The following is a 17884-nucleotide window of genomic DNA, read 5'->3' on the forward strand; positions in this document are numbered from 1 at the left end:
GTTGAAGAACAAGTATTTAGGAGAATGATGAAAAGAGCTACCCCTAAGTTTAAACCATTTGGCCGTGCAACCACAAAGAGAGATTTATTGAAGGCTTATGTATTGGAGAGGGATAAATTGAAAGATTTCTTGTCTAATGTTTCGGATAGAATTTGTTTAACAACCGATAATTGGAAATCAAATCATACTAGACAACATTTCATTTGTGTCACTTCTCACTTTGTTGATGATTCTTGGAAACTCCGTAAAAAAATTCGTAGGTTTAGGGCCTTAGCTCCTCCATATGATGGGGTAAGTATTGCTAATGAGATTTGTATGTTTCTTTGCCGGTGGAAATTAGATGATAGGATACTCTCTATCACCGTTGTTAATGCAACTTATAATGATGCAATGATATCTTGTTTGAAGAGACGTCTTGTTCCTAGAGGAGGGTTAAGTTGTGGTGAGACATTGTTTCATGTGCGGTGTTGTGCCCATATTATTAATCTTATTGTGCAAAAAGGATTGACTTGTATTAGTGGAATTTTGGATAAAATTCGTTCATTTATAAAGTTGATCATCAAATCTTCTCATAGAAGTGAAGAATTCTATGATTGTGCGGAGAAGATATTTCACCTTGATGTAAAAAGGAAATTGAACCTTGATATGCATGTTCGTTGGAATTCCACGTATAAAATGCTTGACACTTCTCTTTACTTCAAAGATGTTTTTCTTCACTTAGTCATGCTTCATTTCAATCATATATTCCTTTTGAGGATGAGTGGGAAAAAGTAAGCGTGATTCACAATTTTTTGGAGTTGTTTTATGAGGTTACATGTTTTCGGCGGTGAATTATCCTACTTCTAATGTGTATTTTAAAGGTGCATGGATGGTGCATCGCCATTTGCTTGAGGCGGAGAAAGGTCCTTATGATTATTTAAAGGAAATGGTGAAACCAATGCTTGAAAAATTTGACAAGTATTGGTCGGTTGAGTTAGTCAGTTGAGTTCAGCACTTTACGATTGATTTAGTAGTTTTTTCTAGTTTCAAATGTTTATGAATCAGAGACTCTTATGTAGAAATAAAAACAATGCAATAATAAGATATTTTGTAGATTTCATCAGCTTTTAGTGATTTCATACATTTCAATTTGTTCAACTTTCTCAAGAACTCTATGTAAATTCATCCATAAATATTGCTTGATTAAGTATTGAGTCAGAGTTAGAATTTACACTACAATTTAAGTTCCTTGAGCAATCTTGGTAATTTTGCCCAAAAGGTTAATGGCCCGTTTTACTTTTACCTCGACCCTGACCCGACCCGACCCGCCCCGCTAAATAGTCATCATGACCCGCAACCGACCCACCCCGCTAATGACCCGCACCGACCCGCCCAATAACCACCCCTAGTTGGAAGGGATATATTTAATAGTTAGTAGGAAAGAGAAATAATAAAAAAAAAAAAAAAAAAAGTAATGTAAGTGGGGTTGGTAGGGGGGAGAAAGAATAAAATAGTGTTGGGCCCTTAACAAATAAGGAAGTGGTGCATTTATCATGAAATGGACATAAAAGGAAAGTGTTGCCATTATTACGAAACGAAGGGAGTAGTAAAAATCATACCCCCTCTTTTTTATCTTTTTTCTTTCTTTTAAGTGTTACACTTTTATCATATTTTAGATAATTTAATTGACTTTATGATAAAATAAGATGTAAGTGGGGTAGCTAAGGTATTAAAAATGATAAGAAAAGATAGTGGAGTTAATAGTTTATTAAAAAGTAAGAGGTGTGAAAGGGAAATAAATAATAAAAGAATTGTCAAAAACTACCTAAGAAAACCCAAATTTTGTGAGAAACTACCAATTAAAATAAACGTTGTAAGAAACTACATAATAAAAGATAAGATGTTGTAAAATACTAACTCTTGTCGGATTCCACCATTGACCTAGATTTCCGGCGTTGACCCACCTCAAAACATCCCCAAAACCATTGCGAGGATTGGTTTTCAAGGTGGTAAGGCTATTTTTGGGTGGTTAGGGGATATTTCGAGTTCGTGGGGGTAGTTTCAAGCTACGAGATGGTGGTTTTTAGGGTAAGGGGCGGTGATTTTAGGGTTGGAGGGTAGTTTCGGCGTGGTGGAGGCAGTTTTAAGCGGATTGTGTTGGCTTTGGGGATGAAAGCAGTGGTTTCAGGGGTGTTTTGAGGTGGGTCAAAACATTTTTATTAAGTGAACGATGGAATCCGGTCAGAGGTAGTACCTTTTATTAAATAGTTTCTTACAACATTTTTTTATTAGGTAGTTTCTGACAAAAAAATCCTAATAAAAAAGTAGTAGTGGGTTTGAGAGGAGATCATGAGAAGAGAGAGAGAGAGATAACATTAAAATGTAATAGCTGCCAAAAATGGAAGTGTAACACTTAAAAAAGAATAGTTGCATTTAGAAAGCATAACACTTAAGAAAAAAGGAGGGAGTATTACTTGTTTAGCAATTTAATGATTGAATATGTTGGAAGGATAGAATGATATATAAATCAATTCAACACGCTCCAAATTTGTTGTCGCCCTTTCTTATCCAAAGAAAAAGTGAATATTCTTGCACGTGTACTTATATGAAAATTTTCAAATAGAGTAATGATCCATCTGAACATATACAAGGACAACAAAACCAAATTCTGTAGCATAATCTTACCCTCATATATGGATTTTCAAGATTTGGTGTGCTACAATTATTTCCTTAGTAGACCTCCTAATTCACATAGGTATACAACAACAACAAAGCGTTAGTCCCAAAATGATTTGGGGTCGACTAACATGAATCGTCACAAGGTTCGTCCGATATAGAAAAAGGGATATAATAAGATAATCAATTGAAAGAGATTGAAAAGGTGTGTAAAGTGAGAAAAAGAAAAGGCACCCAAGTAAAAATTAAATTATTTTGAAAGAGAACAAAAAATAAAATTCAAGAAAGTTTTAAAGAATTGGTAAAAATGAATGTAACAAACATAAAGGTTTGAGAAAATTTTAACAAAGGAAATGAATAAAGTTCATAAAACACGACTTGGGTAAAATAATAAAAGTAAATACTAAGATAAAACAAACAAAAGTATATACTTCGTATATAATCATATATAATTATGACACATTGTTGAAGTGAATGTTCTCCCTCCACACCACCATATCAAACACCATATTTTCCTCAATCTCCAAAGCACTCATATCACTCTCAATCACCCTCATCCCTCTTAGGTTTTCCCCTACCCCTCGCAATCCCAAGACTTTGCAACTCTTCAAGCCTTACTGCAGCCTCACTTGCTCTCCTTCTTACATGGCGAAACTATCTTAAGCGATTCTCCCTCATCTTGTACTCAATCGATGTAACCCCTACTTTCTTTCTAAATCTCATTCCTCAAACAATCCTTTCTTTTATGGCCACACATCCATCGCAACATACACATCTCCTCCACATTCATCTTATGCACGTTGCAATGCTATACAGCCCAACATTTTGTACCATATAACAAAGCTATAATAAAGATAAATGTATTTACCATCACATCACATGCTCTAAGAAAAGCATTGTACGGAAAAGCATAAGGACTTGCTGCAATCTGATTGAGTAAGTCTTCAGCCAAATCCAAGTGCAAAGCTCTGCTGCAGCATATCGAAAGGGTCGAAAGAGTGGAATCATATGGCTTCAAATTTTTAACTCGCATTACTTTTAGCTGCAAATGTTGTCATACGGGCAGCAGAATTAGTGCTCTTGATTAATTTAATATCAAGAGCAAGCAGCAAACCAGATAAGTATGAGATTTACAACTTACTAGTTCCAAAGTATCGTTGATGCCTCTGCTTGGGATAATCGCTTTGGCCAAACCATCATAAGTATGGGATGATGGTTCCAGCCCAAGATTTTGCATCTAGAGATATATGGACAATAAATTTAGTATTCTGTATTGAACAATATATATATAATGACTTGAGACAACAAAAGCGGAATTCAGAAGAGAAATGCAAAATATAAAGCAAGTCCAAAACAGCAAAACAAATGATGGCTTATGTATGGCAACAGAGCAGTAAACACAGGACACATTGCAACATCATATTAAACTCTATCCCAAACAAATTGTTCAAACTTCAAAGGAACCACTATTGACACCAAAAGCATTAGCAGATCAAGGAACACCATGAACACTAGAAAATGTATAACCGTCTTAGGCTGAAATCCTAGGCCAGAAGATAGGGTTAGGGTTTCTCTTAAACAAGTAATGATAATTCATTGGTTAATAGAAGCATGGAAATGTAATAATTAGCTCACAGAGGATACAAACCATACAATTTCATGGGGTACTTCATATCAACAAATACACTTTTCTTGGAACATAGCAGTCACATTCATGGCAATAAATATGTAGCATATGGGCTGATCTGTAATGATTTTCTAGGCTTACTGAACCAATATCTTCAAATCATAAAAGATTATTAGGTATCAGCGAATCAGTGATACAGAGTCATTACAAGCCAGACATCACCAGCATGACCAAGTCATGCCATGTCAACAACTTATAATATCACAACACTGCAATAAATTAGCTCAAGTGGCAGGTAATCACAAAGGACACAAACCCAACCACAATTTAAAACCCAAGAAAGCCTGCTCAAGTAAATAGAATAAGAATATAAGTTTTTTGAAATAGGCCATATTAGTTATAAATAATTCCTTGTAGGGATGGCAGGTGGGTATTAAAATGCGGGTCCCGCACCGCGCCCGCCCCAGTTAGAGCGGGTATGGGTCTAACTTTGGAGGGTAAGTAGGCGGGTATGGGTACAAAAGTCATACCCACCGTGGGTAGCGGGTAGGTGGTGGATTTGATGCCATACCCGCCTATTACCCGTCTACCCGCCCAGTTACCCACCTACCTGCCTAGTCACCCGCCTATCCGCCCAGTTACCCGCAAACTTATTACTATTATTTTTTATCACAAATTGATTACTACCTTGTATAATATGCTACTACCTCCGGTCGCTATTATTTGCAACTTTTACTATTTTTGGCCGCCTAGCATTATTTGCAACTTTTCAATTTCTTTCCCTTTTTAACAAACTTTTTTGATTAAAAAGACATTTATATAGTGGTCCCCCTTTTTATTTTTTCTCTCTCCTCCTAACCACATGTACAAAATCAGATTTTAATATAGTGGTCCCCAATTTTATTTTTTCTCTCTCCTCCTAATCACATGTACAAAGTACCCTTTCCTTTTATTATCAAATTATGCTTCGTGAACCGTGAAACCCTCCAAAGTTGCAAATAATAGCGACTGGAGGTAGTATTAAAATATTTAGATATGGCAAAATGACATATTTATAGAAAATTTATGAAACAAATGTTGTTAGGTTGGCGAGTAAAAAGCAGGTGGTGGATATCCACATGGGTGGGGTGGATCTAGGTTTCTACCCGCTTAGGTGGGTGTGGGTGTTATAATTTTACCCGCCGCAGGTAGCGGGTAAAAAAATTTTGGCGGGTATGGGTATGGAGGAGGGGTACCCGCACCGCCCAATTGCCATCCCTACTTCCTTGTACACAAATAAAAAGGAGTAGGCAACAAAACCCGAAGATCTTGTCCTTTTTGATCAATTATTGCTTCAAATTTCAGGTGTAATAATTTCATCACATACACATTCTGTCAAATGGGAACACTTTGTCTATAGTTGTACACTAGTATACAAGAGCTTTTTGCAAATGCATGCAAAAAGCTGCTTAAATTAGGGTTATTATATGGTATAGCATGAACCTGCTCTTCAATCGGCTACACCACCTATGGCTAGTGCACCATGGGTTTATACTAGAGGAGTACTAGATACCTAAGTCGTGTTAAATGCTAGTGAACTACAAAGTACAAACTCAATATAGGGAAGCAAATACAGCATTGTGTGTGTGTGTTGGGGGGGAGGGGGGGAGAATAACGTGACCCAGTCTTTCCATCCATACTCAGCAAATTGCTAAGAAACCAGCTTTCACACTTCAGCAATCCAAGCCATCTTCATCCTCCTTTTCAAATTACCAAGCTACAAACAAATCTTGCACTTACCAGGTTTACCTAACTCACCCCAAACAAAGCTAGTGTTAGAGAGAGAGAGAGATGGCTGACAAAAACCATCTCATCTTCAAACACACACAAGCTAAAGTAAATTGTAAGGTTCAACTTACTCCTTTAAAGCACATCCCCGTACACAAACTGAACCACTCCAGACATGCTTTTGGAGAAGCATTAGACAGGGAATTAACAGAAATTAGGGTTCATGTATAGATCTACAGAAGAAATCAAAACATTCCTTTTGTTGTATAAAAGAATCCATTGATGCACTACATTTACAGCTATTATGTAAATGTCTTAAAAGCCATTAATCCTTAGAAGCAGCAGACTTGTAACCAATCCTTACTAATTCTTCTTCCCAAGAAATGATTTCTCTGAGGCTGTTTGGCTCAGAGCTAAAGGTCCAATAGCAGAGATCGAAATTTGAGTAGCTAAATACTAACTTCGTATTTCAGAGAAAAGTGAGAGTATTAGGAATATCTGAGTTGGGAGCAGAAAAGTTCTGCAATTTGAATAAGTAAATCCCTTCATTTTTCAGTTCTAGCACTTACTGTAACTCTTATTTCTAGGAAAGTTTGAAAAAAGTGAGTGCAAAGGTGGATAAATTAAGAACCATGGAATAAAAGAATATAAAAACTGAGTAAGAAGGTGAATAAAGTAAGAGCCATGATATTAAAAAAAAAAAAATTGCAAATGCTGTGAGGTAAAGAAAAAATGGGTAATAATATATCTATAATGGAAAGTGAGTATAGCCAAAAAAAATGGAGTACGATTAATTCCCCAAGGCTTGTGCAGTACATATCCCCTCCCCAGATTTTCTGCAATCTACACATCACTAAGTAAGAAATCTTCCATGTTTTGGTGAACAGAAAGGTCTAAAGCAAAAGAATGCCAAATAGCAGATATCCCAAAAATTTTAATCACAACGTGATCCCGTGAAGATCTGAATGTGGAGCAGATTTTTTTCCCACTATATCAACTAAAATATTCACGAAGTTTAGGTTTCAAGGCAACATATCCTCTACAAAAATATTTCCAACTCTAAAGACACTTATAAAAGAAAGAAAGTTAGAAGCAGCATGACTACAGTGTGACACTTCTCTAAACATCATCATAAATATGTTCAGATTCACCCAAAAAGTACAAGAATGTGAAATGGTACAAAATTATTACCTGCACAATCAATTGCTGAGCTAATTTAGGCTTTTGACGACCACATGCATGTATAACATCATTGAAAGACCACCTCAAGATCTTCTTTATGGGTTCCTTTCTCGGATCCTTAAGCATTTTTATCACAGTTGAGCGGTCCATGTTATCTTCGGCATGTAAAGGACTACACCGCAAAGCCTCAATTGAGTCCATAATCATTCCTTCACCATTAGAAGAGGCAGAATTGGCATGTTGGTCCTTATGCAGGTTGGAGCACACCACACTGCCAGAAGGGATAGGAATGTCCAGCTGTGGGCAATAAATCTTTCCCTCCACAGATGTACGCAAAAGGATGTGTTCTATAGACACCAAAACAACCATGTGTTGCAATGTTCTATATGCAGATTCTACATCCTTCAGACGTGTAAAAGACCATATAAACTTCCTCAAAGAAATAAAGTTCACTTTATAATGTTTGCAGTGGTCTTTCCAAATTTCATGCACAACAGACAAATTTTTCTGCCAAACTGCAAGCTGAAAGCAGTCAGTTAGAACCAACAACCATTCTATAGACTGCAAAAAAGTAATAGTCATTCTAAGACCTCAGAAATGGCACTTAATAGAACTAGTAAATTGCCCAGAGAACTAGAGCATAAGCTAAACAAACCAAAGGCTGACACATAGTATATAAAACAATATCATAGAATGACTAATATGAACAATATTAGAAATGATATAATTATATGAACCATACAATTTAGGCAAAGGCATCATGTTGTCTCCCCACCTTCACAACTACTGCATTCAAAAGAATAAAGAGGATGCATGTTGGCTCATAAATCATAATTTATAGGTTAACAACTTTTTTCCTCCCACCCTACAGGAGACTAAATATGGTTTGAAGCTTCTCAAAGGTGCCACTTACTCGTCCACGCTTACTAGTGGGAACATTATCTCTTAGCTTGGTGTGGTCAGTGATCATCAATTAATATATGCCTCTAAAAGACAAATTATTTGATTCATTATTCCCATGAGCTGTCATCTCTACCAATCTAGCCCTTGTCTATCATATAATGTAACAACTTATAAGACACGTCGTATTGTTGCATTCCTGCTATATTGTTAAGCATAAAATGCCCCATGAGACTCAAACCCTGCTTCCAACAGAGATAAACAGGCAGTACTTAGTCTACTTGCAAATAAAAGGAGGCACAATCCTATCACAATATGTTGGATTCAGTAAGAGAGGGTACAGACCCAGAAGTAAGCTAGCAAGCATCATCAACATGACATTATGGTTAGTCTTGTGACTCTTGTCCACCACAAGATTTTCTTCACTAAAAAACTGTTATAATGGGTTACGAATCTTACGATACTATTATAAATATACTTTTAAAAAGAAATATAATGTGTTATAACTTTAAATTCTACTTAAATAAATCTGTGTAAGGGAGCCATATTCCACTTTAACTTAGAATTAGAGCAAGAGTATGAAGTTAAAACATGTAAATTTCACATACACCCACCTTCGATCTTCCCCAACACTTTGTATATATATTTTTCATTTTTCTTTCTACTCTGAACAGCACATTCTGGCCAATACCTCCTGACTCAATAACAGAACTTAAATACGCCCTAATCCAAGAAATTTTCTCTCCCACTCAAAGCACCTACAAGACTAGAAGCGCATAGCATGCACCTCATTATATTTTAGGCCTAACTTGAAAATGTTCTTTTAATAAAGGGGATGTCTAAGAAGCATACGAGGATTTTGAAAAACCTTTATTGATATAATTGATAGGAGTTGCACTTAATTTGTTGCGCATTTAATTATTTGTATGACAGAACTAAGTCTCCCACAAAGTTTAACATTGGATTTACTAAGATAAATGCATGGGTTCACCACAGCAAATCAATCACCAACCCCTAAGCTGCTATACAGAAATATATATACAAAATATCTCAGGGATCCAATGAAGACATTATATGAATTGGAAAAGGGAAAAGAAAAAAAAATTACACATTAATTTGCTTACAGACTATGATTTTTTCCTAGAAGAAAAAAAATTTTAGTTTAAGGTCATTATGTTCGTCTACAGTTTACTGCTGTGTTGATTCCAATGAAAGCTTTGGTTTCACAGACATTGGCAATTAGTTAATGAGTCAGGCTACGAATTATAATTTTTGTAACATTACTTCATGTTTTGGCTTCAATTCTAAGTTCCATATAAGGTGCTAATGGGCTACTCTTTAATCATTACACCATCTAATGAGTTGAAATGAAAAGAACATGCTCCTATTCTTTGCTATTTTCTACAGTTAGCAAATAGGTAGTGTCATATATAACACCCATACTAATGATAAGCAAATAGGTAGTGTCATATATAACACCCATATTAATGATAACTTGTAGAACCCCTCACACAATCCCAACCCATGTAAATAAACACTTGAAACTAAACTAATCCCCGGCTACTCATATTTTAGCTGCTTGATTAGAATTGTTAACTTCATACCGAATGACTTTTCTAAATCACTATCTAATGCACCATCAAGTTGGTTTAGGATTTCCGACCTTTTAGTGTATTTATATTTCATTGGACTAGTACAAGTATAGCAGCGTCTTGCCTTTTTTGGTGTTGAGTGTTGAAATATCTATAAGTTTAGTCAAAAAGGTTGGCGATATATTCATGTTCGAAAAATCGTTGGTATTCTAACACTTTACTTGAAAAGGTTGAAATGATTGTGTTGACTTCTATTAGTTCTACAGCTTAAATGGGTGACACAACTCTCAATACTAACATGGTTATTTAGTCTGGTTCTTGTCATATTACCATATACAATTGGCTTCTGCCAATTCTAAATAATTTTCCATTTTTACTCTGCTCATCTTTTTTTTCTTGCACACTTCATTTTTTCCTTCAAATATCCTACAATAGCACTGCAATTTAACCGACCAAAGATAAAATAAATAAACTACTAAATAAAACCAGTATATTTTGGGTAGAAAAAAAACTTCTAAATATTAACAATTAATCTTGTGAAGATGATTATTTATTTTATTACACATTTAAATTATATACCTTGAGAAGTGCTGAATATGTAACTTCATTCTTCCCCAGGCATTGGCTCTCCATCAAATCCAAGCACTGATTAAAAAGCACCACATCTTTCATTTTTGTACATGCTGACAACAAAGAATTGCACAGAGGGAGAATAAAACTTATACGATCATTTTCTCCAATAAATTTCACCAGATGAAAAGCCTGAAAAAAATATATAGATAAAAAAATAAGATTTAACTAAACATCAGCAATACAAATTTTAACATCAGCTATTAATAATACATGGGTCATGCATAGTACACGAACACACAACTGGAAAAGGTACATCGTTACCAACAGCCTGAAGCTGTGCACTGCCACATGCTATTAATCAAGCAATTCATGAGCTAAGATGAACGAGCAAGTTTGGAATCTTAGTTTGTAATACATCTCCAAAGCACCTCCTTCGTCCAAGCCAAGAGAACCACCAGGCATGGGTGTTCAGCTAAGGTGTTCAGCCTAGTTCAGGCATGGGTGGTTGGCTAGAAGAACCACCAGTGAAGAACAACGAAGAAATCAAGGCCACGAAGAAGGGATCTAAGGAAGCGAAGTCCGTCAAGGTAATAATACTACTATAGCAATGATAAGGGAAACTATATTCTCCCGTTGCCAGAGTACATGGCTAGATGTGGGAATAAGGTTCATTGAAAATATCAAAACTTCCTTATTCCCTTGGACTACAAGCACTATTAAGCGTATCGAGTTAGGTAAGGACAGTAAGACCTTATTGACTCAAAGGTTTGATGAATCGTGTTAGGATCTTTGGAGTTCCAACAGATTTAGGAGAAGCCCTAAGGATTTGGGAGTTACGCCCAACCATTACAGATTGCTAACAGAACGATGTAAGCAAAGAGAAGACAAGGGGCCCCATGATCATCTTTCCTACCCTCACGAGACTAAGTTGCACAGTGAAGAAATGCTATGGTCTTATGGTATGTTCGAGTGATAAGATACAAGGATACTCACAGTTACAAGATACCCTGGCAGCCCCACAAGGTTTTCTTTACCTCAGCAAAATTGGTTTCAGGGTCAGTCGGTGAGTCCTCATGAAAAGCTTCAAACGTTGAGTTGCAAGGAAAGTTCAAACCCCTTATACACCTTGTTTTCTCATGGAAAGTTGAGACAATTACTATCTTATATCCATACTGCTTCCGATGCAATTCCTCCTTTCTTGATTATGCTAGTCTTAGATGTCTAATAGAGTTTTATAGGGTGCAGAAAATATTTTTGGTTTAGTCCTGCTTTAAGGATGAATAAGTTTTGACACTTTTAATAATTGCTAAAACTTTACTTTGAACAAAAAATATAAATAATGCTGATTAAAAGTATTTAACAAATTAATTGCATACAGGCTGACAAATACTCCATACCTCTTCCAAGTAACCACCATTACATAGAGCACGAACAATAAGCATATAGTGTTTCCAGCTCAAAGCAATATCATGTCCTTCAAGGACTCTCCAAATTTCCATAACAAACTGCAGCAGGTAATAGATTGCATTAATAAAAAGTAATACATTACCAGCTACAATACATGAAATACTGAAAAACAGTTTCAGCTGTAACAAACTACATCAGGATTGCAGGTAATTAAACGATAAGTTGATTCAAAAATTAATTTGGACATAAAAACAAGGTGTAACTGCTTATTGAAAATATATATTTCTAGGCTTCCCTTTGTTAATTCTCTCATCCCTTGAAGTATTCATCAAGGAATCCATTTTCAAACATTCACCAAACTTGACAAGCAATTCCCTAAAAGCTGTTCTAAGTCCTTACTTTTAATTCTTTCCTTTTCCTTTAATATTTACAGTTGTGCCCCATTATCTACATCATTTAAGAGTTTAATAACAGCTGCCCAAATACAATTGTGTATACTATGCAATCACTGCTACAGCCCAATCGCCATATGTTACCACAGCTTTCCAGAAGAACAAAAAGAGGAAGTCCATTAATCTATCAACTTAAGACTAAAACAGGAACCCCAAGTACCACACATAGCCACGAGGCAGCTCCCTGTAGTTTGTCTTTTATTTTCATTAATTTAAATTCAATAATAAGTTTGAGAGACTCCACATTGACCCACTAAGCCATATCCTGAATCAAATCTATTTAGGCATCTTAAATACAAGGCATTGCCAAGTGCTCTTGTCATACCTTACCTGTCACCACCTCCATGTTCTTTTTTGGTAGTTACACTATTTATCTCCATCTGTTCCATTTTGTTGATTAAACATTTGCTATTTTTTTCTACTTTGGAGAACGTTTTCAATGGTTACAACATATATATACTACCTCCACTTCTAAAAATCCTACCCACTTACTATTCATGCATGTGGCACCATATTTCATGATTTATACTCCCTCCGTTCCTAAATAATTGTCACACTTCCCTCTTTTGTTCAGACCTTGAATAATTAACCCAGTACCAAAAATGGTAAGGACACACTAATATTTAATTGTTTTCTACCTTACACAATGGCCCACCACTTTTAAGGTTTATATTAAAATAATCCCCACCCCCATTCAAATATTCCACTAACTTCACTCTACAATGGCTCATGCAAAATTTCTATGAATATAGTAACATTCCACTAATTTCACTTTACAATAAACAATTAACTAAGACTACCCCACCCAAACATTTCTTAAACTCTGTGCCCATTTCAATGTGTCAATTACATGGGAGCAAAGGGAGTATAAAAGAAACAAATTAGCATGTGCGATCTTATTGGATTTTTCCTAGCGTAAATTTTGCAAAAATCAACTTTGTATAATTTTCACTTATACATAATCGAAGACGTTAATGACCAAAGATGCACATTGGAGATCGTACAAATGCAACGTGAGTCGAACTTTGCAAGGAGTAAGGCTAAAATGAAAACAAGAAACCAATCTAAACCCTCATATCATCATAATCACACGGTCAAGATGTTCCATGTGCTCATTAATGGCATTTTTGTATTTCCACACCTTTTCAAACCGATTCTTAATATCTTTACTTTTTAAGCAATTCATTTACATTTCGATTGATTTCATTTACTTATTAAAATCGAAACTAGAACTAGTTTTGTAAAATTGCAAAATTAGTAAATGTATGTAAATGTATACATATATAACACGAAAATTATGTTATATGAAAATTGCAAAATACGTAGATGTCATTATATATATATATATATATATATATGAACACCATACTTATATGAGAACTTATCTAAAAATTTTGTACATGCGAGTAAAACTTAGAACATACGATTAAAGATTTTGAACACGTGATTTAAAATTTAGAACATATAAGTAAAAATTTAGACCATCTGCATAAGTAATAATTTAGAACACCATTTAAAATTTAAAACATGTGAGTAAAAATTTAGAAAATCTTATTTTAAAATTAGAGCACATGAGTAAAATTTAGAATATCTGATTTAAGATTTAGAACATGTGAATAAAAATTTAGAACACCTAATTTAAAATTTAGTACATGTGAGTAAAATTTAGGACATATAGGTAAAAATTTAGAACACATGATATAAAATATAGAACATATGATTTAAAATCTAGATCGTCTGATTCAAAATCTAAACATATGATTAAAAATCTTAGAAAACATGATTTAAAATTTAGAACATATAAATTAAAAAATTTTAAGAACTAATTTAAGATTTAGAAAATGTGAAAAATAATTTTGAACATCTGGATTTAACTCATTTAAGATTTAGAACATGCAAGTAATAATTTAGAACATCTAATTTACTCATTTAAGATTTTGAACACGTGAATAGAAATTTAGAGCACCTGATTTAAAATTTAGAACATCTAGAGTGTTCTCACATAAAGGAGGGGTTCTCACGAGTGCATATATATTCATAAATATATTTCAATATTATTTTTGTTGTTAGATCAATAACTAGCATTTGACATTCTTTTTAGATATAACACGAGCACAGCTATGTTTTTACCCAAGGACAAACGTATAAATAGCTCGGAGAGCACTAAAGCTCCTGAAGCGCGCCTGGCATGCCTTTAAGATGTACGTGCTTCGGGTATGCCTTTAAGAAAGCGCCTCACCTAGAGCATAAAATGCGCTCTACCTTAATTGCCTAGCGCCTAGACATGACTTAGACGCGCTTTTTTATACCGAGGACAACTCATTCACAAATTACAACATAAAATTGTCTCGAGGATAGCTACACTCACCAATGGATCCGGTAATCTTGCACAGTATTCAAGAATATAAACAATATCTTCAGCATTAATTGCATGGATTGCAGCACCAGCATCCGAAAGCATATAAGAAGCTTGGCTTCTGTGACCTAATTGAAGAGCATTGACTACTTGAAGACCTAAGGGATTGGTCATTGTATCTCCCATGTAGCCAAAATTAAAGGGATCTGCGAACAAAAGCACAATTGAAAGTTTGATCCACAATAATGAGAAGAGAAAAGAACAAGAAATGAAAGCATCATAGCAATGATCAACTTCTAAGCAATCTAAAGTTCTAGACATTCTATCATGAACAACTTAAATTCAATCTGCAGCAAACTATAAGCACATACATATGAACAATTAAACAATCAAATTTTTAGTTGCATATGGTATACAATTTTCCTTCAAAGGGAACTATTAGTAGCAAAAATAGTTTACTATTGAAATGATAGAACAAATATGCTTTGAGTACCTCCTGCAACCAAGTTTCTAATTGTATGCCAAATAGGATTACTATAAATCTATAATACTATTCTGAAAAGTAAAGTGATAATAAGTAATAACATGACTTGTGAAAGATAGAAACAATGATTTTGCAGCTTTTTATTCATCATGTATTATTTCTTCATGAATCTGTAGCAGCAAAGTTTCTGCAATGATTGTTTACTACAGTTCTATTTCTAGAAATTTGTTGTTAAACTTACTCTCAAAGGGGTAATGATTATTCATCAAACTCGCAGAAGCTATAACAATGAACACACCAAAAACAATTGCAACACTGTGCTTGGAGTCCAGCAAAAATAGAATCGACAAGTGTACAACTAGCAATAGATACCAGATAATTGAAAATGTAAAAACAAGCGAGGTGTAAAACTGTAGTGAGACAGGAAAGCTCTGGACATCTCCAACGTTTACAGTATTACATTTATTTATGAGAATGACCATAATAAATAAATTTGAGGATATCTTGAGTAGACAAGACTCCTCAGAAACCTTTCATGTTCTTGTTTAAATACAACACGGCAATATATATATATATATATCAAAATCAGAAAGAAAACTTAGATCAGCCGCGAAATTCTGCCTTGCCTTTTGTGCCAGCGATAGTTTGGAATGATTCCACCATAAGATGTCCATTATTCTTCCCCTGCAACAGCATAAAAAGTCAATCATGATCTATGAACCATTAATCTTACTTCATTTTTGTTATATATGGAGCACTTTGACAACTTTGTCTGATAATCGCCACGATCAGATAAAACCTATCTAGATAACACAGCTGCTTACGCCTAAACATGTATGTCTAAGAGACCAGAAAATGCATACCCTTTTTGGCAATAATGGTCCAGAAAACAATTCAGCAATGGACCGCCGAGGGCACTTTAATCTGTACAGCAAGAACAACAAAACCATACGATAAGAACAATTTGGAAGACAACCATTGAAATAGGCGGCAGATAAACAAAAGAAATGGTATAGAAGCTCTCACATTGTCCGATACATTCCAGAACTTCAGACAGCATAGCCTAACATACAGTAAGATTTAGTTGAGCAGTTTTTATAGCAAATGAGCATTGAAAGCCAAATCTCTCCACATTCGCTGCTCACGAATCGAACAAAGTTCCTGCTTGACACAACCATTTGACCTTTCTCATCAATAAAACCACCATATAATTACAATTTTCACAATAATTGACCTTTGGTCTCTCAGACATTTATCAAACATTCCAGAACTTTAGCAGAGGCAGGGCCAGGAAGATAAGGTCTAATTTAATAGTTGAATCCTAACATTAAAGGATTGTGCAATACATTAGCAACCAAATTTGATTCAACTATCAATTAAAGCTCATAATTTTAGGGATATGTGATTCAATCATCAAATTTCTAGCAACACATACAATCGCTGGTTATATGATAATCTTTCATAATCTTAGACTGTGAAATTGATATGATAATTACTAAAAGAAACAACAACTTACCTTAGAAGCTGCTGATAACAAATAATTTGTAATGGAGAACGTCAACTGCGATGTTGAGTGCGCTTCAATGGAGAACTGAGAGAGAGAGTGCGCAAGAGCAAGAGCAAGAGCAATTCACTAGGCAGAGCTATGTTCATTCGTTTTTTTGATTCCTTATTATTGACAATTTGACAGAGCAATTCAATGGGTTGGAGGCCTTGGAGCCCCATTAATAAATAACCTGCCCAGTTATATTTGGGTCAGATCCGTCCGATAAATAAATGGGCTGAGTCTCTATCGCTTGTCCAATTAGAGCAACTCCAATGACTGTAGATAGGGACTTGCTTGTAATATTAAATAATCTCTAGCTACTACTAGCTTGACCATTAGAGTTAGAAAATGCAATTAGCTTAGCTAACAAATTAGCTTTGCTTGGAAAAAAAACTTACCAAAGTTAACAAAAAAAATAGAATAAATAACATGAAATATAAAAAGTTAATTAAGGAAGTGGGATTTTTTTAATTGTAAGCTAATAGCTAGCCATTGGAGCTCAAAGTAGCTAAAATGACAATTAGCCTATAAGTTTATGTGGCATGCGCAAGCTAATTGTCAGTGGAGTTGCTCTTATGGGTCTCCTTAATGGGGCGGGTCGGGCTTAATAATGATTTTAAATTAAAAACATCAATTTTGCTTTTATCCTTCTATTTTCTCAAATATTATTGGGAAATTCTCTTTGGTAACATCAAATTTTTTATATTTCTCTATGGTAAATTGTAAGAAAATTTATTATCTTTGGTAACCAATACCAAAGAGAATCACTATTTTCATTAAAATAGTTAATCATAGTTACTTTTTTTAATTTTTTTAATAATTAAAATTACGATTTTTTCACCAAATACCCTTGATCTTTTCAAAAATTCACCAAATACCCTCAAGTTTTTCAAAATTCACCAAATACCACTGACGTTTGTTACTATTCACACCTTGACCTTAAATTACCCCTGACGTTAATTCGTTAGTATAAAACTTAATTCACCAAATGCCCTAACTTTGTAAAATAATTACACAAAATACCTCTATTTTTTGAGGTACAACGGCTAGTTTGAAATTTGGGAAACTAGCCGTTAGTTTTATTTCACACCCTCTTTTGCATAAATACTCAACGCATAGCAGTCCTTTTTTTTTTTTTTTTGCTTAACCACAAATTTTAACACCATGAGTTATATCTCTAGGTCCTCCTCCTCAATGTATGAGTATTCTTATGTGAGAGTTGCAAACAAATATTGTAGTTGTGGGAGGAAATTTGCAATTAGAAGTTCCGACTCATCATTAAATCCACAAAGGCTATATTACAAGTGTGATGCGTGTAACAACTTCAAATGGTGCAAAGGTGT

The 17884-nt window shown here is 34.7% G+C and overlaps 1 protein-coding gene across 1 annotated transcript in view; it reads right to left on the reverse strand.

The window, feature by feature from the left end:
- The window catches only part of LOC110726052 (pentatricopeptide repeat-containing protein At1g76280-like), a 28452-nt gene extending 11785 nt beyond the window's left edge, over positions 1–16667 (reverse strand). The window contains exons 1-10 of the mRNA XM_021905522.1: positions 16512–16667; positions 16022–16156; positions 15859–15919; positions 15622–15679; positions 14524–14717; positions 11694–11801; positions 10303–10485; positions 7241–7753; positions 3797–3892; positions 3524–3697 (exon numbers count right to left, since the gene is read on the reverse strand). Coding sequence (XP_021761214.1) covers positions 3524–3697; positions 3797–3892; positions 7241–7753; positions 10303–10485; positions 11694–11801; positions 14524–14717; positions 15622–15679; positions 15859–15919; positions 16022–16035 — 1401 coding nt within the window. The 5' untranslated portion in view covers positions 16036–16156; positions 16512–16667. The remainder of the gene's footprint in view (positions 1–3523; positions 3698–3796; positions 3893–7240; positions 7754–10302; positions 10486–11693; positions 11802–14523; positions 14718–15621; positions 15680–15858; positions 15920–16021; positions 16157–16511) is intronic.
- Positions 16668–17884: the final 1217 nt, after the last annotated feature.

The sequence above is a fragment of the Chenopodium quinoa genome, unplaced genomic scaffold (genome assembly GCF_001683475.1).
Source record: "Chenopodium quinoa cultivar QQ74 unplaced genomic scaffold, ASM168347v1, whole genome shotgun sequence".
NCBI lineage: Eukaryota > Viridiplantae > Streptophyta > Magnoliopsida > Caryophyllales > Amaranthaceae > Chenopodium > Chenopodium quinoa.